The 27,013-nt window shown below is 38.5% G+C and overlaps 1 protein-coding gene across 4 annotated transcripts in view; it reads right to left on the bottom strand.

Moving 5' to 3' along the window:
* arhgef10la (Rho guanine nucleotide exchange factor (GEF) 10-like a) overlaps positions 1-27,013 on the bottom strand; it is a 161,842-nt gene that overhangs the window by 74,170 nt on the left and 60,659 nt on the right. For all 4 annotated transcript variants that reach the window (XM_055183277.2, XM_055183279.2, XM_055183278.2 and 1 more), the window contains 3 exons: positions 16,857-16,972; positions 15,978-16,105; positions 5,186-5,286 (listed from right to left, as the gene is read on the bottom strand). In XM_055183277.2, the coding sequence (XP_055039252.2) occupies positions 5,186-5,286; positions 15,978-16,105; positions 16,857-16,972 (345 nt within the window). The remainder of the gene's footprint in view (positions 1-5,185; positions 5,287-15,977; positions 16,106-16,856; positions 16,973-27,013) is intronic.

Genomic DNA, 27,013 nt, shown 5'->3' on the forward strand with positions numbered 1-27,013 from the left:
CTGGCACCAACAACCATGCGACGCTCAAAACTGCTTCAATCACCTTTCTTTCCCATTCTGACATTCAGTTTGTAGTTCAGGAGATTGTCTTGACCAGGACCACACCCCTAAATGCATTGAAGCAACTGCCATGTGATTGATTGACGAGATAATTGCATTAATAAGAAATTGAACAGGTGTTCCTAGTAATCCTTTGGGTGAGTGTACAGTATATAGCCTGTTTGATTATCGTCTAAATTTGTTCAGATGTAAGAAAAGAGTGCAATAAAATGACAACAATGCTACATATCTATTTCATAAAGTTATAGTTAAATCTACAATGTGTTGAAAACAGCTGAACAGGACAACAGGTCCTGCTACTTAGAAATGCCATTAATATCATTGCAGCTCCCCTTCAATGTTAACTTCTACGCTCTGCCTGCATGTATCTCATGAGAACCCTTCAAATCTGCATGTCAAACCAAACATCATTTAACTCATGACTCTAGAAACCTGTAAATGAACACTGTCTGGACTGAACATATTAATTAAGGACGCATCTCTGGACCTGCGACAAGAGAACGTTCTGGAAAAATCAAGCCTGTTCCGGCACCACGTGAAGCTGCAGTAGCAATCTCTGAACCATATCTTCATAATTAATGAAACCCTCAGGACATGTTCATACGCAGCCATGTTGACGCTCTCTATCTCCCACCCCCGTGAGTTCCCAGCGTGCCGCCACAATATCACAAACACTGTTTTCTGACAGCCTGTTTTATGCAGATACAAGCATATGTTACCCTTCGCGGAGCCTTGTTAATGGTCCTCATCAGAGACAAAACAGCTTCTGTGAATTTTATATTAGCCAAAAGTTACACTCCAAAGAAGGGAAATATCACAGGCAGGTGGGACGGAGAATGCAGAAAGACTCCACTCAGCTTGTTAATAAAATCAATATGCGTGAAACAGGACCCGAGGGATGGCGAAATGGAGGTCTTGATAGGACGGATTTGGCATAAAGAAGTGACTCTGGCTGGAGCAACAGTATCTGTCACCACTGGACTGATCGCTCGACTGTGATATCCAAAACTTGGTTATTGGGGTGGGATGGGCCAGGCTTACGCCACAGCCACAGGGGTTTTTCAGCCCACATCAAACCCACGCGTCCTCTAAGGAAGTAAGAGAGCTCTGCGAACACAGGCCACCTATGAAATTGCACCTGCATAAATTGTAATTTCATTTAGTCGAATGAGAAGGCAATGAGTGGGTGCAATACAATTATGGTGTAACTGACCATAATTCTTCACCAGGTTGAAGAAAAACCATCCAATTGTCCACAAAAAATACTTTTCACCGCTAAATGTTTTGACATAAACTGGAAATACCCATCATTTCAATTTGAGTTCCCAAAAAAGCAATGTTAAGACTCTGTAGTGAAGTGTGAAAGTTATACTACGAACTGTGAATCAAAGCGCTTTCTGGTCAACAGGCTTGCAAGAGATGTTTACGTAAAACAAAAGTCTGACAGCTAAGCAAAGGGCAGCCAAGCACGAAAACTAAAAAACGCATGGACAGCCAAATAGCCTCTCGCAAAAACCACTCAGAGGAAGAAAATGCGAGCGATGGGAGGTGCTTTTTCGCGAGAAAGCCTCTTAGGACTGTTTGTCATTCTCTCACAATCGCTAGCTAGTGTTTTGGGGATATCGGCACTTACGCTGCCAACATCCATTTAGTGTCAGCTGAGATTGCAATTTGCCTATTGCTATAAACTATTTCCATCACCCCGAGATTACAAATAGCCATAGGCAGCATATTTAAGACCATTACTGTTGTTCTATAAACAAGATGATTCACCAAAAACATTGTAAAGCTTTGAAAATAGGGCCCTTGTACCTAGCACTAGAAACCAGCGTGGATTTAAAGAGGTAAAACAGGTTCCAATCAAAATACCTTTACTGCTCCCTCAATTATTTTTTAACTACCTCCCGTTTCTGCTCATTTCTCTATGTGTCTATATCAAACAGGTTGCAATAAACTTTCATCATGCCCCTCGTGTAGTAAATCGACTTGTTTTGTCCTTGTTAACCTACAGCTGCAAAAGCAAAGAACGCAGACGTGATTGGTCAAAAAGGGACAAGCCAACCCCCCTGTGTTGTAATTAATTCAAACTATTGTTGGGTCAAATATAAACTATTTCGGGTTAATTCAACCCATCGGCTGCGTTTTTTTTATCCAATGCAATGTAATTAAATAACAAAAACAAAATTGCGCCATTGACTTTAGACTTCAGATCAGGTTTAAGTTGGTCAATGGCGTAGTCTATTTTAGTTGCCCAAAATAGCAACGCGCCAACAATGTGCCTGAACACACCTCGTTTTCAGACCAGAATGCCCATGGGCGCAAATGCATTTGCTATTTAAACAACGTGGCGCTAAACGTGAAAATGCCAATTTCAACGGCAAGGTAAAAACTAGCATTGCGTTGCGCATTGCGTTGTGCATTGCGTTGCGCATTGCGCTGCATTGCGCCGGGTGTATGATAGATAGGGTGGCCATTCATGCCAGTTTCGCCGGACACGTCCCGGACAGAATTTCGGGTGCGTTTTCCGGAAGTCGCATTGCTTTGCATATGTCATCGAGGTTCTCACATTTCAGTTAAAATAAATGAGAAAACTAAGAAGACATACAATCATTGTAGTTTCATTCTTACCTTGAAATGTAATGGTTGCTTTTCTGAAATAGAACCCGAAATATTTAACCTTGATGACGTATGTGGTTGACCAACGCGACTACCAGAGAACGCAAACGAAATCCTGTCCGGGACGTGTCCGGCGAAACTGGCACGAATGGCCACCCTATCTATCATACACCCGGCGCAATGCAGCGCAATGCGCAACGCAAGTGTCTTTTGCTAGTTTTTAACTTGCCATTTTCATGTTTAGCGCTACGTTGTTTAAATAGCAAATGCATTTGCGCCTAATTTTGTGCCCATGGGCATTCTGGTCTGAAAACGAGGTGTGTTCAGGCGCATTGTTGGCGCGTTGCTATTTTGGGCAACTAAAATAGACCACGCCATTGACCAACTAAAACCTGATCTGAAGTCTAAAGTCAATGGCGCAATTTTGTTTTTGTTATTTAATGAGCGCGTTAGTAATATGTGCCTATAAACGGGATGACAACGCACTTATCACAAACATGGATGCGCAGCAGCACATTTTAAAATATAAAAAATTATTAATTTATTAAAATGTAAAATATTATTATTGAGTCTCTTGGACATAAATGAGGACCGATTATGAGACGTTAGAAGGCGTAAAGAGCTGCTTCACCTGTAGCCTGGTAAATAATTAAATGTTTTGCTTTAAACAAATGCAAATATTGCATACATTTTTAAATGTGTTTTTTAATGCTACCCTACAGATTTATTGTATATTGTATATCTATTCATTTACAGCAATTAAAAGCCTGTTAATTTTACTTCCATGACTGAAAGAAACCGACTTTTAAAGGTTTTAATACCAATAAAAATAACAGTTTCAATACAAATGAAAACTGGTGGTCTTCCTTCTCAGTTGTTTTTCAGTTTACAAATTCCGCCATCTAAATAGGAAATCAGCATGGTGTCAGGGCAACTGGCTTTTAAAGGGGATGAGAGCTAAGACACTTATTGATTTATAACATGTTACGCCCAAAACACACCCATTACTCATCACGAGAATAGGAACAACCCTTTCAGACCGTGCGCTTGGCGCACAAACCCCCATTTTCCCATTGTTAAATTAGCAAAAATGGCATCGGACATGCCCGTTTAGACCGTGCGCTTTACACAATGCGCTTAGATCGTTAAAATATGGCCCTATGTGTTCCCTGAGGATTAACATACTTGCGCTGCTAATGCATTGCCCTACCAATTAAAGTACAGAAACATAACCTCAGCAAAATGTGCCCCAAGATCCCTCATCAAACTCAATTAATGACAAAAATGACATATAAAATTTGACTTCACACACTCTTTGAACAATTTGTTAAAATATGTACCTTTCCTGTCATTGGGGCAGTACAGTGCCCTTTAAAAGGGTCCTTATATCATTAGGGACAGATACATTTGGTACCAATATGTAGCTTTGAGATGCTAATATGGACCTCTGCAGTACTAATATGAACTCTTAAAGTGCAAAGCTTTACTTTATTTTTGAAAGGGTACAGCCCCAGTGACAGCTGGGAATCATATTTTGTGCAGAAAGTCTCTGAGCAATTGACACACTGGCCAAAACGACATACTTTGGAAGTCACCTAAGATAATAAATTAATCCAAAATGGCTTTTGAGGACGATTAACTGTAGATTTAGGAAGGAAGTTCTTCCACTATTGGCATCCTTAGATCTCTTGTGAAACGCAATTTTCTTGGAGACACGGCAATCTGCCAGTACTCACAGTACTAGTGGCAATTCATAACTAAAATACAGCAAACTTACAGAGTAAACCAGAGGTAGAAAAGCAACTTCTATTTGAATGTTATGAGCGGAGTAGGTGTAACTTCTTCAGGGAGAAGATACTGCAGATAAATCACCTCATTGCCCCAAGGTAACAACATATTCAAATTGGTTTATGCACTGATGTAAACGAAATAAAACATGCCTACATGCCTCTGATTCATTGCTGATGTGACAAGCACACAAGTCAGAAAGTTGTAAATGCTAAGATTAGATAACCAAGCTACAGTATATGATGTGGAATTGTAATGTATGGTATTTTTCAACATGTAGCACACATTATTGGGCTTTATGAAATCTTACCATTCCTACCATCATTCTTACAGATGTGTGCATATTTCCAAAAATAAAATAAACAGAATGAGCCTTAAATAAACATAATAAAGAAATTGGAATAAACTGCACCTTATGTAGGTCATTTGTTTACCCTATGCAGGCCACATCATTTAACCCATGATAGATAGATAGATAGATAGATAGATAGATAGATAGATAGATAGATAGATAGATAGATAGATAGATAGATAGATAGATAGATAGATAGATAGATAGATAGATAGATAGATAGATAGATAGATAGATAGATAGATAGATAGATAGATAGATAGATAGATAGATAGATAGATAGATTACAAATTGCTGTGAGACTGTGTTGTCATAACCAGTATGTTTCAGGTCTTCATGGGTTAAAAGTTGATTAAAGACAGGACTTACTTAATGCTATCTTTGCTAGATGTAACCGGTTGACCCAGGAGATCTTGCTGAGTGGACTTGGAGTGTTGAAGACCACAGTGAAGCTCACAGGACGGCCAGACCTACATGAGAAAAAACACCCCAGAGATCTAATCAACCGTGGTCATTTTAGGATTATGTTTCAAGTGCTGATGTACAAACGCAGCACAATATGGTGGCACCTTAATTATCAGTATTAATAATACAAAGGCTTTACTGCAGTGCACCAAGAAACCCTGGGAAGAGCAGATGTCACTCTCGCCTATAGCTTGTTTTCAAGCTGAGAATGGATCTCATTTCTCCATGTGTTCTCTTCTTATGGGAGGAAAGGAGACAGCAGATGTTTCCACAGCATAGATTTGGAGATTTTTACAAACACAACAACTCATTTTCTCTGTATTCTAGACTAAACGGAGACAAAAGAAAAAAAGAAAGGGTCCAGGGGAATGTATGATTTGTGAATGTGTGGTGGTGGTATTATGGAGGTCACGTAAGGAGAGGGTCAGACCAGAAGCTGAACGGAGCTTGCAGAGCTGATCTGCATTTTGAGCCAAAGTGTTTAGCCAGGTTAACTTCTCGGCTATGGCTTCTACAAGAGAGGACCGAGCGTGCAAGACCACACTTTGGGGTTCTGGATGGGAGGAGGTTTTTAATAGGTGTTTTTGAAGGACACTGGCCACATGAAATCCACTTGAATTTGACTTTGGAATGTGACACTTTAGATTTACAATGCAATTTCATTTCAGCATTTGATGATTGTAAGGGTCAATGGCAAATACGTATGTCCGGGATCATAAAATAGAGAATGCATAAAATCTAGTTTCAAATAAATCTGCAAGAACTTTTATCTTTGTGTTTATGTTAATTGCATACATTTTTGAAAATGTGTTATACTTTTTTCTAAAACAAGATTGATTTCATGACCCAGCGGCATTATCATGACTGCCTAAATGATAATCTGACTTATGATTTTATATATATATATATATATATATATATATATATATATATATATATATATATATATATATATATATATATATATATATATATATATATATATAAATACAAAATTACTCTTACTATAAATTCGGACATACAACTATGTAGTGTGGAAGTAGGCAATTTTGGACGCGCCATTTGTCTTTGGTGGGCGCAGATGTGCCTGACGTCACATACCAAACGCTATTGTCATTATCAAATATTATCGATTGTTGCAGTTATTATTTTAATAATTTTTTTTTATTATCCCCAGGAAGTTTTAACTCATTCCCCGCAATATATATTTTTTATTTTTACAAAAGTTTCACAAAATGTCTTCCAGGAAAATTTATTCTAAAAATACATAAACATACAAATATATCAATTGAAAGAACATAACCTCTTGCTTTCAAACAAACAAATAAACAAAACGGAAAAAAACTGTTTCATCCTAGAACTTTATTTTTTAATTACAGACAATATCTTACAGATATTACAAACTAATCAGAAACACGTTGTTTTTCAGGCAAATATTTTCTTCTAGTTGACAAGGTAATGATGGGGAATGAGATAACATATACTGTATATTATTATAGTGGGCTCTATCATACACCCGGCGCAATGCAGCGCAATGCGCGACGCAAGTATCTTTTGCTAGTTTCAACACGATGCAATGATAATTTAAATATTTTAAATAGCAAATGCATTTGATCGTTTCTATAGCAAATGCATTTGCGCCCAATTTTGCGCCAATTCTGGTCTGTGTTCAGGAGCATTGTTGGCACGTTGCTATTTTGAGGCAACGAAAATAGACTACGCTATTGACAAACAAAAATCTGGTCTAAAGTCAATGGCTTAATATTGTTTTTGTTATTTAATGAGCGTGTTAGTAATATGCGCCTATAAACGCGATGACAACGTGGGTTTGCTTATCATATAAATGGATGCGCAGCAGCACAAAATGAGTTTTAAATATGAAAGATTAAAGCATTCAAATGTAAAAGATTATTATTGAGTTTCTTGGATATAAATGAGGGCCGATTATGAGACATTAGAAGGCGTAAAGAGCTGCTTCACCTGTAGCCTGGTAAGTAAATAAATACTTTGCTTTAAACAAATGCATTTTTTTTTAATGTTTTTAAATGCTACCCCACGGATTTATTGTATATGATGACTTTGTACTTGTGGATATGGTGAGATAAGAACCGTTGTTAAGTAATGCCTTTTTAAAAAAAAAACATGACGCTGTCCGAGTGCTGAAACGGCTCTCCGCACGTTTGTAAATTCTTTATCTCTTGTTTGTATTTTTAGAGTACAAACCTTTTCTTTCATATTTGCAAATTATTTTATGAGATTACAATGATTATTTAGAATAGAATATCAATACATTTACAGCAATTAAAGCCTGCTATTTTTACTTCCATGACTGAAAGAAAACAGCTTATCTCTTATATCTACCCAAAAAGCTGTCCAGGCCTTCACCGAGTTACATACTCTTTGTTAAAAAAAAGAATTGACATCACGGAAAGCAATTCACATTCAAACATCATTAGAAGGTAATTGACTGAAGAATAGCATGATGTCTGACTTGGCTACTGTCACACCGACATCCTCCACCTGCTCTGCGATTATTATCAACCCGGGGGAGAGGGAGAAAGAAAGAGAAAGTGTGAAGTGCAAAGAGACACAGTTATGGAAGAATGAACTGAAACCTTCGAATACACTTAGAGATAACGAAAGCGAATTCCAAATAAACTTTCTGGAGCTGTCTGGCTCCTTCCCGAGATGGAAAATGCAACAACACCTCATAGATTTTTCTTTCTTACCCTGAGCACAGGGTTTTCAAAGACACAAAGAAATAAATAAAAAGTAAAAAGAGGTGGAATAGGGGGAGGGTAGGTTGTTGGAGGCAGAGTAAGTGCGTTCCATGCTTAATTTGATTCCTGGGATAAAGCAGCGCACCCACATCGGTCTAAACACGATAAACAGAGTGGCCCCGGGTTCCACACGCTGGCTGATTGAAAAGCGGGGTGGTTGCGGAAGGGTGTGCACGTTTGTGTGTGCCTGTGCAATGCCTGAATGAAGAAACAGTAGAAGCGGCGGACTCCCAGGTGGAGAGGGCAGAACGGAGCGCTAGAATTTATGGCTGCAGGTCAGTGCTGTGGCATGTGTGTGACACTAATGCAGAATGACAGGACAGATGGCCGAAAAGATGTAGCACAAAATACTCGGCTCTTCTCCGTGCAGATTGGAGTAGACTCTAAATCAAGCAGGAAGTGGATTCTGAGCTTCTATACTTATAATGGGGGGGCATTAGTTCAAGATCAATTCAGCTGTCCTGGAAATCCATTTTTATTTCATGTGGGATTCTTTCAAAGCTTTCATTCTTTTGTAGAGAATACCAAGCTAGAAGCTACATAAATCTCTAACTCCAAATAGACACCATCATAATCTACAAACAAAATGTAGGCACTGAAGAAATTGTATGGGGACAATACGAGAGTTTGGTTCCAAAACGTGATAAACGCCATTAATGAAAAATAGTTTACACCAAAATCAGTATTGTACAGTATCAGGTCAGTATTAAAAAGTAAATTCTTAATTTTGCGCTAAATCCGATATCCGCTGTGTTATTCTGTCATCTTTTTTCCAAAACGTGAAAAACGCCAGTCCTCCTTCTCTGCAGAATGCAATAAATCTGCTCAACAAATCACAGTGCACCATTTCACGCATTGTAAACAACAATGACGGCACGTTGAATACACACAGAATCGTAGTTTTCCTCATCTACTTTGTACTTTGTGATCAACAAACAAACAAAAAGAAAATAATACTTTTGATGGCATTGATAAACCTGTGCTGGTTTTCTGTGGCGGGGAAGAAACATAAGCCACTCTGGCACCCGGAAAAATGCCGGCTGTTGCTTGTCCTCACACGAAAGCATGAAGCTTCTGTCATGCTAACACATTGACCCCAGGGGATCTTGTGCAAAACTTTCCATTATTTTACCTAAAATTAACAAAAATTGAGCAGGACTAAAACATTTTACAGATGATCACTGTCAAAAAAGTTCAGCGACAAGTCCCAAGGATGATTGCAGGAATGACAGTGTTCTTAATATGACAAAGTAAGTGTTTTGATTAATGACATTAATGTTTATTTTTTATCAGTGTATACCACTAGTCAACTTAATGAATATAACATGGCAAAGATGAATGCACATTTATTTATTAGATTCAATAAATGTATAGCATTTTGGAAAAAAGCTTGTCATGGATTTATTGCATTTTGTGGAAAAAATAATTTGTTTTTATTATAAATCTTTGAAAATCAAATTATGGATTTTAATTTTTAATGATATTATAACCTAAAGATGCTATGTGAAAGTTTGTAACAGAAAATAGTGGTTTTCATTTTGTCATTTTCTTGGTATGGAAAACACATTTTTACGGAAATTAGTCAAAATGGACTTATATCATTTTGGAACCAAATTCTTCATATCATTTCAATATAAAGTCTCTCTCTCTCTCTCTCTCTGTCTCTCTCTCTCTCTCTCTCTCTCTCTCTCTCTCTCTCTCTCTCTCTCTCTCTCTATAAAGTTATTGCAGCTTTAATACGGTATGACAAAGAAAAAAATAGGTTTTTATCACAGAAACACCGGTGCACAGAAAAGTTACTATTTACAGCTTAACTACCACTATACATTGCTAAAAAAATTGTTATATGGGTAGCATTACTGCTTTTAGTTAACAACTCAATTTCAGAGCGTTAGCAGCGCAAAGGGTACTGGATTTGAACCCAGGGAACACATATATCGCATTGTAATGCACGAAAGCATGTAAACTCCCTTATACTGAATGATATAAACAAATCACATTAAAATACAGTGCAAATAAACAGGTCTTTGTAAACAGAGAATAACAACATTCTCCTGTTGAAACCTCGGTCTGTTACAGCATCTGTGTATACAACATTAATTTTTCATACCCAATCAGACAGTCATGTTTTTGTCAATGTATAACCGTCAAGGCACGTAGGCACACACACAGATTTGTTGCAAGTGAATGGGTGGTGTTAATTATCCTGCTTCCTGAATCTGCAGCACTTTGAAATTTCTCGTGTGTCACTGTCCCATTTGCTTCTCGCTGAGAGGTGTTGTCTGATGCTACAAAAGGCTCCTAGACTAACAGCAGGTGAAAAACCAAAAACAAGGGATGCATGCTGGGGATTCTCTTGCTTTCTACATCTATACTTGTGTGTTTGGTAAAAAGAAGGGTGGAGAGAGAGGATTTGTATGTGTGTGTGTGTGTGTGTGTGTGTGTGTGTGTGTGTGGGTGTGTGTAACCAAGAAATATGGCTTTAAACTAACTTATTTTCTTTGCTCAAAGCTTTATCTTCTTTGGTCTCAACAGGCTGCTTTTTTATAAAGATAATTTGGAAACAAAATGTGGAAATAATAAGGAGAGAGGAGGAAACAAAGTGAAGTGGAAAAGGGATCAGGAAATAATGCAGAAAAAGAGAGAAACTAAATCTGGGAGTAATGACGGAATTGGGAAAAGATCAGGAATAGTGCAGAGAATAGGGAAACAAAATCTGGAAATGAGAAAACATATTTAGGAAGGAACTTAGACGAAGACAAAAAGGGAAACAAAAATGGAAATAATGATGTGAAAAGAGAAAACAACATCTCTGTAAATGATGGCATTATTAAAGGATTAGTCCATATTCTTAAAATAAAAATCCAGATAATTTACTCACCACCATGTCATCAAAATGTTGATGTCTTTCTTTGTTCAGTCGAGAAGAAATTATGTTTTTTGAGGAAAACATTCCAGGATTTTTCTCATTTTAATGGACTTTAATAGACCCCAACACGTAACAGTTTTAATGCAGTTTAAAATTGCAGTTTCAACGGAGTTTCAAAGGACTCTAAACAATCTCAAACGAGGCATAAGGGTCTTATCTGGCAAAACGATTGTCATTTTTTACATTTTTTACGTCAAGAGGTCACGGATGACGTATGCGAAACTACGCTCCAGTGTTTACAAGTGTGGAGAAAGAGGACTGTTCTGATGTTGTTGAATGTGGAATGATACTAATTAATGTCTTTGTGTCAGTTTATTGTTTAAAATGGTCCGCAAATGTGCGTTTCATATATGTAACGTGACCTTTCCACATCATTACGCAATTATGTGAGGTCGCACTGGTGCGTCACAGGACCGAAGGAAGACAATAAGTTGTGGTTTAAAAGTGCATATTTTTTGTTTTTCTTGCCGAAGGTGACAGTCGTTTCGCTGGATGGGACCCTTGTGCCTCGTGTGAGATCGTTTAGAGTTCTTTGAAACTGCAATTTAAAACTGCATTGAAACTGTTGGGTGTTGGGGTCCATTAAAATGAGAAAAATCCTGGATTTTTCTCCGCAAAAAACATAATTTCTTCTCGACTGAACAAAGAAAGACATCAACATTTTGGATGACATGGTGGTGAATAAATTATCTGAATCAGTTTTTTAAGAAAATGGACTAATCCTTTAAGCTAGAAGTATAGTTCTGTTTTTACGCATACATGATGGTATGCGTACACCGGCAGATTTTTGTAACCGCGTGTACGCCTAGTTGTGCTTGCAGGAGATACATTGCATTTTGTCGCAATGCTCATACAAGTAAAACAAACTATACTTTGCAGAGCTGTGTGTTCAACTGTGCGTGTGCGTTAGTGTACACATTAAAAATATATACTATACTTTTGGGTTTTAGGCACCATTGTTATGACAAATACTAAATTCTATTCTAGTGTGTGGATCTGAGTATATGGAAACTAGGTTCTTAACATGTCCCATTACCCTGACCCTAATTCCCTCATGACATCCAGGCGTCCTTCAGCACACGACTGCTCCGGTTCAATTACAATACAGTTGTCCAGACCTGGCCCTGACTGACACCCATCTTCCTTTATCATGCCCAAGCACGCTACACCGCCATGTCCCCGATTACTGCATCATATTCCGCTAGACACTTTATAGTGTCTTTTAAATGTGATATATACTATTTTTTCAAAATGAATGTCTCCTAGACCTATCACTATACCTCATATTTTATGTCCTCTGTGCTACACTCATTCACCTTGTTTGTCTTTGATGATGTCATTGCTCAATGACATCATAGCATGCTTAAAGGGGCTTTGGAAAATTAGGGTACATCTGTTTAAATGACAGGGCTAAATACCTAATATAAATATGTAAATACCGAGCAGGGGATTGACAGATACCAGGAGAAAATCAGACACTTGTACATCCACTAAAATAGCATTTGTCACGGTTTAACCTTTTTTTTAAACAAAGATGCCCAGCTGCTTTTCACCCAAAATAAGAAAAACACAACCAAATATTCATGACTGTAATGTCATACAAGTTTTGAAAGACCTTGAGTGCATGATAAAAATCGATTTTACTATCTCTTTAAAGTTCATACTCTCTGCTTTTCTCTTCTGTTCTTCTCTTACATGCATCCCCCACTAATCTGTCTTCATTTCTCCTCTTTCCACGGCCGTTTCTGTGAGTGAAGTTTCCGCTCTTACTCTGCATCATTAAGATAAGCACATTCAGGTGCACAGCACTGTGAAAAATGCGCCGCCTCCTCTCTGACACATTTACATTCACTGACTCCTAATGTGACATAATAAGAGAACATTAAAGGCCCTGTCTAGGCGTCAAAGAGAAATGACACTAGTGCTCCAAATAGGAAACAGCGTCTCCAAGACTAAGTTAAATGAATTGAATACGCTCTACGACGAGCCGTACTGTAGCACTTCCCAGACTGAAAGGGCTGCGTAACTGTACCAGCAGCAATCCTTGCGGTGCTGAATCTGAGAACGATCACTTAATGATTTCCCGTCATGCTATTAGGCTTGTAATTTGCTGCTCGGTTTCGTTAAAGGTGACAAGGGGCAGGCTTTTAACAGGCGCCCGCAAATAAAGCTGGGTAATGTGCTTTCATTAGGGGAAATTAACATGGCGCCCAGGCTCCTTCATCATCTTAACGTTGTTGGAGATGAACATTAACATGTTTGTCAGTGGCCATTACGTTTCAGGGCCGCTCAGGAAAACCTGCTTAAAGGGCACCTATTATGCCCATTTTTACAAGATGTAATATAAGTCTCAGGTGTGCCCAATATGCGTCTGAAGTTTCAGCTCAAAATACCCCACCGATCATTTATTATAGCATGTATAAAAATTTGTGTGGGAGCAAAAAAGCACTTATGTGTAAACCCTAACTAGGTCATCCAAAAAAATATATATATATATATAAATAAAAAATTAGCTGAACAAAAGGCCGTCAAGTGCATCTCGGAGAATAGCGCGGACGTGCTTCACTGGCTTCAGAAAGACGTGGTCCGTCACTGTCTGGAGGATAACTAGTAGCCAGTTGATAAAACATCTTGAAGAAATGTATTATTCTATAGTTCTTGCAAATTTAAAGTGAGTTAGCTGGTGATTTTGTTGTTTGAGCAACCTGCTAGCTAGGTTGCATGTGCCTGTTGTTTCGATATAATTGTTGAGCACTCTTGCTCACGTTATTTATGTGCATTATTTACATGCTACAGTAGTTACACTTCTTTAAGATAATGTAATTAATAGTGGGAAATAATCAGTTTTTACAATCTTCGCGCTATCTATTATCGTTCGCCAGACAGATATAGCAGGTAACATAAAACTCATTAAGAGTGGAAACTATGGTAATGCAGGACTGTCAGTCAGTGGCCATGGGCGGGGCTTTATCACATTGTCACATTGCGTGTCTAATGAGACTGCTGTGGTTTAATGGGGATTAAAAAAAGAGTGTGTGCATTTGTTTCATTGTAGGTTGGTTGTGTTCACACACCGCCAACACACATTTATGTCCAAATACCTTATAAAAGTGGATTTTGTATAATAGGTGCCCTTTAAGACAATGCATATAAACAAATCGTTCATTTTTGCATACTTGTGTACTCTAGCGCATAATAAATGTTCTATACTTATTTCTTTATCATTTGTGACCCTGTCTGTACAATCCAAGCTAAAGTCTCATAATCTAAAGGGGGACAAGAAGCGCAGTGCCGCATCGTGTCGCGTCTAGGACAACTCAGAGGTATCATACACCGGAAGTGCACATTAAATAGCGCGAGGTTAGCAGATAGCATCCACTTCAAAATGCAAAATATACGTTAGCAGCTAATGTTAATGGCTAACGATTTGGGACAAATATGATGTTATTTAATGTTAAACACTTAGTGGCGCTCTGTGGCACGACAGGGATTTGAGCAGTGTCCAGAGTCGCAGTGGACAGCTGCCGACAGCACGCGTCCAGGTGCCGCCGGTGTGCATACATTCATAGAAAATAATTCGAATTTAGATTCATGGCGCGACACTGCGTTTCTAGTCCAGTGTGCGACCCCCTTAAAGGGACATTCCACTTTTTTTAAAATATGCTAATTTTTCAGCTCCCCTGAGTTAAACATTTGATTCTTACCGTTTTGGAGTCCATTCGGCTGATCTCTGGGTCAGGCGCTGGCACTTTTGGCGTGGCTTAGCACGGTCCATTTAATCTGATTAGACCATTAGCGTTGCGCTTAAAAATAACCAAAACGTTTCCATATTTTTCCTATTTAAAACTTGACACTTCTGTAGTTACATCGTGTACTATACTGCCAAACTGGCATAATAATCAAGGACTTTGCTGCTGTAACATGGCTGCAGCAGGCGTAGTGATATTACGCAACGCCCGAAAATAGTCCCAGTGGTTACTTTCAATAGCAGGGGACTATTTTCGGGCAGTGCGTAATATATTTTCAAAAAAGTGGAATGTCCCTTTAACTACGAGATTTGGAGCATCAAAGTTTATCAATCATTGATTTCACTTTAATTGAAATCTTTGATACGGCCTTACTCAGTCAATATTAAATCAAGGTTACTTTTTCACAGAATGTTCTTTATTTTTATTATGTTGATTTTCTTTTAAGTGTTTGTTTTCTTATAAGTTAGTTTTAGATGCTATTAAAAAGGGGTGTGGCAATCTGATGTCTGTGTGTGAACTGGAAAGTAGGCGGGGCCTTGATACTGCTTGGTACTGCGCAAACTCTGGCTCCAAATGACATCATCGCCCCAAGATGTCAGCGACTACTTTTACGATATTTTTTACATTGGAAATCTACGGAAACACGTCATACACATTTTTTTATCTTACACATTATGGTTTTTACAGACAAGATCACGTTTATAGATGACAGGGATCAATATGCTAATGGAAAAAAACTAAATGATTTTGATGAAAAGAAAAATAGCAAAATATAGTAAGAAAATACTCCTTCTATATAATAAGATTATATTTAGTTATGGTTCCACTTGAGACAATACTATCTTGGCTGCAAATGTATACTTCAAGTATATGGTTCATAATATATCAGACACTCAAGACTACAATAGTTTTTCCTGATGATATTACAAAAGCTATTAGGCAACATGTTTTGCTGCCTAAATTCGTAAAGACAGAATAATGTAATCCATCATAACAAATCTGTAATTTATCACTGTTTGTCATTATAAAAAACTGTCACAACTAACAAACATCTGTTATCTTTCAACATCTCAAAAATGCATCTTTCCAATGCATCTGTTATCTTTCTACATCTTTCCATCTCCAAAATCAATGAGGTCTGTCAAAGTTTCCTTTCCTCAGTACACTGCACATTTATGAAAAAAAAAACATTAACTGTGTGTGCATACCCCAAACCTTGGTTCAAAAGTTTAACTTACTTGTCTGGTCGACCAGGGACTTGCAGTCGCAAACGGCATTTGTTGGCACTCTGAATCTGGTCCTCTTTGATGCGGATAAGCCTCTGCAGGGCCAGACACCAGTCCTGTGCTACCGCCGTGTTCAGATTCTACAAACACAGCAAAGACAAATGCCAGCCACTTTCACATTCGCTATCTCACACAAAAAAAAATGCATCATCGTTTTATATTGTTATGAAAGTTATGGTTTTAGCCCCAAAATGTTGATGCAATCATAAAGGCTTCACCCCTTTCATAAAATTCATCACATCTCCCATAAGCAAAATACAAATGGATCTCCAGAATCAATGAGGTCTGCAAAAGTTCTCCCATTTTTCTGTGCACCGCACATTTTCATTTTGATTGGATTGTGAGGGGTTTGAAGTGAGGCCAATCGCACGGTTATGATCAAGAAACCAGGCAAGAAAAGCTCTTCCGTACAACGCTCGGAGGTGCGAAAACCAACCTAGCTGTTTTTTTAGTGGCATCATGGGAGCTGTCCTGATTCCTCGTGCTGTTTAGACATGCTGTTCAAAACCAGCTCCCATCTGAACTTAGCCACGCTGTCACCCGACCATCAACTGGCAGGCGTGATAATCAATTGATGATGTACGTCTTTGGTTGTTGAACTTTGATCACAATTTAATTTAATTGCGCCGAAAACGCTTTCCCTACCCAGATGGCTCGGGCATATGCGACTGATATCGCTTTTGTTATGTTGCTTAATAAGTTCTACCTTGATCTTTCCCACAACTTTGTTCTTTTTACATCACATTTGCAGTGGCGAATTCAAATTCTGCTCTATTTTTCTATGGTGTGTGTGTACGTGCAAATGCATGTGTGCTCGCGGACACTGTTTACCTGGTACGTTCCCTGTAAGGTCCCCACCAGCAGGGTGACTTGCTCCACCACCGTCAGGTCATGTTGAAGCTCCTGCAGCTCCTGATATAGACGGGGTGGACCCAAAATGATGCTTCCTGTCAATCAAACAAACCAGACCTTTACTTATCAAACACAGTCTACGTATAAGTGGTGAACTCTTGGGTTTTTAATAGCTGAGATGGTATTTCAGCGGATGTGGGTTTCCTATAAGGTGCTGAATCATTCAGAGGTCTAACTGAGTCAGGATGGCTCAGTTACACTGCAGGTTATTAAATAAGCACTTATTTAATAGCGATAACGTTACGATGCACATCCCTGCGTTTGCAATTATCGATTTGCGACCTGTATAGTGGTGTGTAATGACATTGGTGTATTTAAGAATGATACCCGATCCCCACCAATCTTTAGTGAAGACAAAGCCACCATGCTCTGTTAGCTCTTCCCTTGAAAACTTCCCTAATGCAAATGCACCCAAACAAAATCAAAGGCCTTAACTTTTAAACACTTAAAGCCTAAGACCAAACTTTAATTTGCCAATACTTCTAACTAAAGAATCAATACAGGAGATAAATTGATTTCCCACCGTTTGTGTTGCCACAGAGTCTCCCACTATACGTAGTAAGAAGGAAAAGAGTATAAAAATGAAGGCATTCGGAAAAATGAAGCCCTCTGAGGGTGACGAAACATACACAGGTGTCTCATTAGATGCGAAATGCACCACCAATTTGATTCCCCATTCCACTTTTTTTGCGGCTTCAGATCTCCAGCAACAGAATCGATTGTCGGGGTAAATCGGGATATGGTAAGGAGTATAAAAATTAAGGCATTCTGAAAAATGAAGACCTCTGAGAGTGACGAAACATACACTGGTGTCTCATTAGACGTAAAATGTACCATCGATTCAAATCCCCATTCCACATTTTTTGCAGTCTCGGATCTCCAGCAACAGAATCGATTGTCGTGGTAAATCGGCTCTATCTGGCAGACTGAATGCCGAGGAATGAGGAGTATAATTAAATCCGAAGCAGGATATGCCAGCCGCAGGACTCCACTGCAATCATCCCTCTCTTATGGAGATCTTTAAAGAAAAAATGTGAATGGTGCCTGCTGTGGCAAATCTTGGGACACAAAATGTTAATGTGGTAACTTGGGACACAAGGTTAATGAGTCAAAAGAGCCCATCCCCATGCCTCTATGATGTTCTGATGCAGAGATATAGCCCTTGCAAAATAGTTGCTAGGGTATTCCCATTAGTACCGAGGGAGCAATGATTATACTTCAAGCCATAAAATGAATAATCCATCATGACTCATGATTTGTGTAAGTTTGCAGTAGTTTTATGTAAAAATTATCTTTTTCTATCTCAAGACCATTAGGTGGCGCAATGAGAAAATTGTGCATGCAACCTCTGGTCATAGCAAGTTACATGACTACACACTTTAGTTGAACAAAAAACAATTGTATGACCATAGGGCTTGCTTGATGGCAAAGGTTTTGTTCAATTATAAGACCAACTAGTGGGGCAGGCACACCATCTTTTTAGTGCGGCCTCAGGCTATGTTTACATTAATGCGTTTACCTTTTAAAACGCATTACTTTAGCCACGTTTACGCCTTTTATTTACACGATGCCACCGTTTTCGGCTCTCATAAACGGAGTCGTTCGTAAACGCTGAAGACCCTGTTTTAGTTTGAGAACTTAGACGTTGCGCTGCAGTGTAAATGAACATAGACGGAGTCTTATGTAAACGAGCAGCTGATGTTAATGTGACAGCGCATCATTTTCAAAGTAAAAATTATTTTTATTCAGGTAAATGGAGGTTTGCAATGGAGGTTTTTGTATTGGAGTACGGTTGGGTTTGAATATTGTTGTAATGTTGTTTATGTTTTGTTTAAATTTAGTTAGCTTATTACGAAAGATAGACTGTAATTTTAAACACCATATAGGGCGTTGTAAAGGCCAATATGAAGGGAGAAGTGTAATGGGTCAGACATTATTTTCAAGTTTAACTTAGTTTGTTTGCTACTTTAAAATGAATTTCGTTTCATATAATTTGTCTCTGTTTTGTTGATAAGTTTTGTGAATAAAAAATTAATAAAAACAATAAAATCAACGTCATTTTAATATTTAATGCTCGTTTAGCCGATTGCGCTTTTTGCTATTTCTGTTTTACTAGGACGTGCATGGACCTCGCACACTTTTAAAAATTAACGCAATAAGCATTTCTGTAGGCTAAAGCTATACTTCACCTCTTATTATAGTTTGCATTTTCTGAAATTTATTTTTGCTTCAAGTTCGCTACTGTTTAGTACTGTTTAGTTGAATGCTTCCTTTTTAAATCATAAAGACCTTTCTGTTTGATTTATAACATCAACATTAACCTATTAATCATATTAATATGTTGTAGGGGGAGCTAGAACAATATAAGACTTTCCGAAAAACATTTTTATAGGTTCAAAAATAGTGTCTCTTGTAGTTGCCGGCAAAGGATCCAGGTATGAATTTTTGTCAATATCGCACACCCAAGGCTGCATAAATGTGCAAAGGTAAGCTATTATTAGAGTAATAAGTTATTTTACACTTTTATGTCCATGGCCAGTTACGTGATTGGTCATATTTCATGCGTTTATGGTCGTGTATAGTGTGGATGAAGATTCTTTTTAAAATGCCAGAATAAACGAGTTTTAAAACGCAAATGCTCTAATGTAAACAGGGCCTCAGACTCTGTCCATACATCAGCGTGTCATATCTGGTGAAAAAATCTAATTTCAGTGCGGAGTTTTAACAATTTATGTTTAAAAACAAACAAAAAATGAATGTAATAAACAGCAAGCTGCTAAGATGTTAGATAAAATGCCATTCTGCATTCATTTACAATGTTTATATTGCTCATAGTCTGAAGATGGTGTCAGTTTGTTTACTACATTGACAAATTTCAGTTTAGAGATATGATCAGCATAAGGGAGCTTAAAAATTAATAAGAAAATAAAATTTACTGCAATGTTGCATTAGTTTAATCAATTATTTACATATCAGCTCTAAAGTTTCCTCAGGAACTGTCATGTTCTCTCTCTCTATCCGTCTACCATTCTCTATCTGTGATGTTTCATTCTTTTCTGTCACTCTTTCTCTACACCTGTCTGTATCTGTCTTCCTGTCTCACATTGTCTCTCAAGTCACCTCTCGTCTACAACTCAACATCTCTCCCTCCATCTAACCTTTAGAAATTTAATAGGATCTTCAACACACGCCGCTATACACACATCTGTCACTGGCACAGCTTGATCAATAGCAGGCACATTTGAATAAAAAAGCACAGTGAGCCACAACAGCACATGCTGGCAGACTCCACCCGCTCTCCCGGATGCCGTGGCGAGGCCTCGGGCAGCCCTACAGGTCTGCGGGCTTTTGGCCCGCCTTGGCCGCAGGTTAATGTGCTGACTTGTAATCCGGACTAATCCGGTTGGTTTGGCGAGATCTGGTTTGAATACTACAGCACGGAAATTGAAGATTTTCAGCTGGCTCTCTCACGCACGTTGTTATAAGTGAGGAAACACACGCTGGGCGACCGCCGGCAGAGGCCTACGCAGGCACGATACAGGCATACAAGGCCTAAAGTCAACAAAGCTCTTCCCAAAGAGACAGCTAAACGCTATTCCGCATTCAAATAGCTGTGATTTAACTGACTTCAAAGTGTGCTTTATGTGTACAATTTTAGGCGGGGATCCGTCTGGCGCATTGTTTTTCATAGTGATTGGAAAATCTTGGCTGAAAGCAAAATAAAAAGTCTGGATATAGAAGGAAAAAACAGCTTTTTTACGGCCTTTGTAATAACTATAAATTCTTTTAGTATGATAATACGTGACCCTGCCTGTAAAGACTTAGCTGAAGTCATTTTCTGTTATTTAGTGTTGTCTGCATAAAATCATCCTACACTCTCAGAAAAAAGGGACAAGAAAGTCCAAAAGTTGTCACTGGGGTTGTCACTTTTTTAATAAATACACTTTGGACCTAAAAGCAGTGTTCGAATTGAACGGGGGGCTAGGGTGGTCCCAGACCTCCTATAAGCATTGAGGGACTCCCTATAAAGCACAAATATAAATTAGGGGGTCCCCTGATTTTTATTAAAATTAAAATAATACATCTACAAAGCGACACTGTCCATTATTTGGCCCAATTTTGCAACAAATAAACCAAAAGATTTCTGACTGAAATAAATATAAACTCTTACCGTAAGTGCGCCTCAACCTGTTTTTTGGAGACGAGATAATGTGTCTGCGTGTGGATTATTTTCACCTCATTGACGTTAAAGGATTACTCAATTTTCTTTAAAAAAAATCCAGATAATTTACTCACCACCATGTCATCTAAAATGTTAATGTCTTTCTTTGTTCAGTCGAGAAGAAATTATGTTTTTTGAGGAAAACATTCCAGAATTTTTCTCATTTTAATGGACTTTAATGGACCCCAACACTTAACAGTTTAAATGCAGTTTAAAATTGCAGTTTCACAGGACTCTAAATGATCTCAAACGAGGCATAAGGGTCTTATCTAGCGAAACGATTGTCATTTTTGGCAAGGAAAATAAAAAATATGGCCTTTTAAACCACAACTTCTCGTCTTCCTCCGGTCCTGTGACGAGCCAGAGGACCGTTTCAACATTGTTGTATGTCGATTGATACTAATTAATGTCTTTGTGTCATTTTATTGTTTAAAATGGTCCACAAATGTGAGTTTCATATATGTAACACGTGACCTTTCCACGGCATTAGGCAATTACGTGAGGTCGCGCTGGCTCGTCACAGGACCGGAGATAGACGAGAAGTTGTGGTTTAAAAGTGCATATTTTTTATTTATTTATTTATTTATTTATTTTATTTAAGTGTTGGGGTCCATTAAAGTCCATTAAAATTAGAAAAATTCTGGAATGTTTTCCTCAAAAAACATCATTTCTTCTCGACTGAACAAAGAAAGACATCAACATTTTAGATGACATGGTGGTGAGTAAATTAGGGTTAGAAAATGCACTAATACTTTAAGAATCATTCGTTATTATCTTTAGTAATCTTTAGGGTTGGGGGCTTTCAAAAAAATCTTCTCAAACTATTATTTCACACTAATTTGAGGGATAAAATGGTAAGCGTTTGAGTTAGGGGTAATTTGGGGTTTCATCTTCACATCTTATTTTGTAAAAATCACCTCAACCCTATAATGGGGGTGGGGGACTTAGCTAGGGGACCATAATCTTTGACATAATTCAAACACATGTTGGTACCTCAGAGGTACATATTGGTTCCTCAAAGGTACATATGTGGACAAACATTATACATATTTTTAAAAGGTACCATCCCAGTGACAAATTTTGTACCTTTTTTTCTGAGAGTGTGCATAATGTGCATAAAGGACATTATGTGAAAATATAACCTTGACATCTTTAATATTGACTGAGTAAGGTCATGTCAAGATAGAAATCAATGTAAATTAAATGATTAAAATCAAACTTTGATGCTCCTAATCTCCTAATCATAATTAGAATTTGAGACGTTAGCCTGGATTGCACAGACAGGGTCACATATATTCAAATTATGTTTTGTATATTTAGCACTAAACATTTTGAAATACCATTGCCCCACTAGTTATAAATAAATACGGATACTATCCAGTGACCACCATACCAAGACCTCAGCACCTGCCCAGAGGAGGGCAAGACTAAAACAAGGAACTTTACATCTTTACTTTATAGTGGCAGCAGCAGAGGGCCTGGTGTTTGCTGGAAGGCTGGCCTATTCCATCAATAAATTAGAGCACTGGGGCATGCAGGAGATGAAAAATGAGTCCATTTTGAGGTAAGCTGGGGAGCGCGGCATATGATTTGGGAGAGAAGCCCTATGGAGTGACATCACAAGGGAGGAGAGATGTGATGGGGGGCCAGGCAAAGCAATGCCAGAATAGCCCTATAAATAGCTGGAGATGGGCGGAAGTATACATTCAGAGACAGCGGAGCAGACTGCTGCAAAGGTGTCTGGAAAATTAAAGTGGCGGCTTAGGGTTACATAACTAACAGCGCAAACAGATCACTGAGTAAGAGAGAAGAACAGAGAGAGTGGAAAAAAAGTTGAGGTATTTAACCAGCAGGAGGAAAATGAGATATATGTTTCTGTTTCTGTAAAAATCCAGTTAATGTCACTTTTTGGTAATTTTCTGGTTATTACATAAAATTATCCTACATAATGTCCCCGCCATTGACAAGTTAACTTCGATTAAGAGTTGCTCCGCTATTATCCACCAGGTGGGGCTCTTACCCAACTTATAACACCCAGAAGTATCCCCTTATGCTGAGTTTACACCAACCGCGTTTCAGGCGTCAAAATCGCGTCTACCACGTCTAGTTTGCCACTTGAACACTTTGAATGCATTCGCGCGTGTAGAGCGGAGTAGACGCGCGGAAAAAGCAAGCATTTGACGCGCCTCAAAGGCAAACTCCGCTTCTTGTGGGAGGAGCAAGTGCTATGCGGTTGTCTGTTTGCAAGATGACTGATGTTGATTGTGCATTTATCAAGAGAGTTACCAGTTTGTATTTGGAACCTTACTATATGGGAAAATAAACGGTGCGGGTCGATAAACGTCACGTGACTCAAAAGTGAAGTGTGTATTACAACTTTCCAGGTTGCCCGATGTCCTCAGTGACACTCTTCCAAGCGAGGTCCTTTTTATTCCTGTCTCTATAGAAATAAGAACTTGTGTCGTATAGCTCCAGGTGACTGCTCACGGACAATATAAAGCGTTCCTTCAGGTTGAATGAGTGACTCTTGGGGGGGCTGCCTCCACAGCAGCAAGCAGGCTTCTGATTGGTTAACGCGGAGCAAAATTTCCACCGAAGTTCAAATTTTTCAACTCGGGCATCAGCCGCCAATTCACGTCAAACACAAAATGCACAAAAAGCACCATTCGCGCATACCGCGCACAACGCTCAATTCGTGCCTTTCGGGCGAGCTAGACGCGCGAATGAGGCGGAAACGCGTCTTCCGCGCCGCGCCAAATGCCTCATCCGCGCAGCGGGACCTCCTGACGCGCGTCAATGCGTCTTCACATTGACTTAACATTGAAATCACTCGCGCTTCACACCGCTACCGCGGTTGGTGTAAATGCAGCATTAGGGCAAAAAGTTTAAACTCCGTGTATGTTTTGACAATCGCTCTGAATCTGATCTCTATTAAAAATCCTTCACAAAAACGCAATTTGAGCTTTTTGCTCAAAATTTGATATTTTTAAAGAAACCAACCCATATTTGAGAGGTGATAAAAAGAGATCAAAAAAGAAACAGTTTTTTTTTTGTTTAAAAGCAGAGGGTATGTTCTTTCATTCGATATACTGTATTGTATATATATTTAAAGAAGAACATTTTCTAGAAGGCATTAAACTTCGTAAAAAAATGTTGGCGCTGGCTGGCAACTTTTTATAAAAACACTGGCTGGGCAAAGAGTTAATATTGACTGATTAAGGTCATGCCAAAAATTTTAATTAATGAGTGAAATCAAGTTTATGTAAGGAAACGTATATAAAAAAACACTGTAAATGTCAACGGACGAACACTTTGCTCCTGAAAATCTTTGTACTGCATCAGAACGTCTCAGTGTGACCCAATTGTCAGAATCCTGAAGGGTTGCCAAGTGTACCATAAATTAAACCAGCTGCACCTGCAAACTTGCTCTGGTCCTGTAAACAAAAAGGGCTGTGGCAAATGAAAGTTATAAATTACTATCCTGTACTTTTTCTCATGAACCAGATACTTTGTTGTTTTATAACAAGTTGTTGTGGGTGTTATTAAACTATAAATTAGTTTGATCTGTTTTTCTAATCGAGAAGAACAAGATGAAAGAAGTGTATTACAGAGGCGAACACGGTGACGTTTCGTTTATTTAATAATTGATCACTGCACACTGGTACACACTGAATACCAACATAATCTCTAAGTTATTAAACTAAAAACTTTCAATATTTTATGCATGTATATTTTAAATTATTTTAGTATAAGTTTTAAAGATTTTCCTGTAGCTCAATGTTGCGTTAGAAGCTCAAAAGGTTGTGGGTTTGATTAGCAAGGGAACACATACTGATAAATGTACACTCAACTAAAGGATTATTAGGAACACCAACTAATACTGTGTTTGACCGCCTTTCGCCTTCAGAACTGCCTTAATTCTAGGTAGCATTGATTCAACAAGGTGCTGAAAGCATTCTTTAGAAATGTTGGCCCATATTGATAGGATAGCATCTTGCAGTTGATGTAGATTTGTGGGATGCGCATCCAGGGCACGAAGCTCCCATTCCCCCACATCCCAAAGAAGCTGTATTGGGTTGAGATCTCATGACTGTGGGGACCATTTTAGTACAGTGAACTCATTGTCATGTTCAAGAAACCAATTTGAAATGATTTGAGCTTTGTGACATGATCCATTATCCTACTGGAAGTAGCCATCAGAGGATGGGTACATGGTGGTCATAAAGGGAAGGACATGGTCAGAAACAATGCTCAGGTAGGCTGTGGCATTTAAACGATGCCCAATTTTCACTAAGGGGCATAAAGTGTGCCAAGAAAACATCCCCCACACCATTACACCACCACAACCAGCCTCCACAGCGGTAACAAGGCATGATGGATCCATGTTCTCATTCTGTTTACGCCAAATTCTGACTCTACCATCTGAATGTCTCAACAGAAATCAAGACTCATCAGACCAGGCAACATTTTTCCAGTCTTCAACTGTCCAATTTTGTGAGCTCGTGCAAATTGTAGCCTCTTTTACTTATTTGTAGTGGAGATGAGTGGTACCCGGTGGGGTCTTCTGCTGTTGTAGCCCATTCGCCTCAAGGTTGTGCATGTTGTGGCTTCACAAATGCTTTGCTGCATACCTCGGTTGTAACGAGTGGTTATTTCAGTCAAAGTTGCTCTTCTATCAGCTTGAATCAGTCGGCTCATTCTCCTCTGACCTCTAGCATCAACAAGGTATTTTCGCCCACAGGACTGCCACATACTGGATGTTTTTCCCTTTTCACACCATTCTTTGTAAACCCTAGAAATGGTTGTGCATGAAAATCCCTGTAACTGATCAGATTGTGAAATACTCAGACCGGCCCATCTGGCACCAACAACCATGCCACTCTCAAAATTGCTTAAATCACCTTTCTTTCCCATTCTGACTTTCAGTTTGGAGTTCAGGAGATTGTCTTGACCAGGACCACACCCCTAAATGCATTGAAGCAACTGCCATGTGATTGGTTGATTAGATAATTGCATTAATGAGAAATTGAACCGGTGTTCCTAATAATCCTTTAGGTGAGTGTATAGCTCAAATGCACTTTAAGTCACTTTGGATAAAAGCATCTGCTAGATGCATAAATGTAAATGTATTGTTATTTAATTAGATGCTTTAACTTAATAACAGTTTCAAAGCAGTTCAGCTTAGTTTGCTTTCTAACAGTAGCTGGATTTACATCAAAACGTGAAGGGAATCTTTTCAAAATTCACAAAAAAAAAGAAAAACAAACAAATGCAAATTCGGCATTTCCATCAAGTTGTTAGAGTGAATGACGGCGATATTGGTAACTTAATAATCAACCGTAAATAAAACAAGGCACGCTTAGAAAATTGGGACAGGACTGCATATTGTTACGATTTGGCAAATTATAAATTTACTAGCAGTGCAGCTTGTAATTGCCAAACTGAATGCTGTGCACAGAAAAACAAATGCATAATTTTGATACAGCTAGACGATCAGTCCTGTGGGATTAATGTTCGATAGATGTTATTCAGCAAATCCGTTTTCGTCTGCCATTATTCGCATTTACTCTTTTTTGCATAAATCAAAAACCACCTCAAGCGACCGTAAACTTTTTTGAGAATTGAGGGATTTTTATTAGATATTTGGCGTTTCAATCACTAAAATCTGTGTAATGGAAACCAAACTAGTAGCTGCGTTTCCATTACCCTTTAAATTGCGGAAACTGAAATAGTGAATAAAAAATGCTGTCAGTAAAAACAGCAATTTTGCATAAACCCACTGAGCCCCTAAGGGGACATGGAGCAAAAATTAAATAAAGTTTAGTTCCGCGTGTTCACGTGAAACTCTTGCATG

The sequence above is a fragment of the Misgurnus anguillicaudatus genome, chromosome 14 (genome assembly GCF_027580225.2).
Source record: "Misgurnus anguillicaudatus chromosome 14, ASM2758022v2, whole genome shotgun sequence".
Taxonomy (NCBI): domain Eukaryota; kingdom Metazoa; phylum Chordata; class Actinopteri; order Cypriniformes; family Cobitidae; genus Misgurnus; species Misgurnus anguillicaudatus.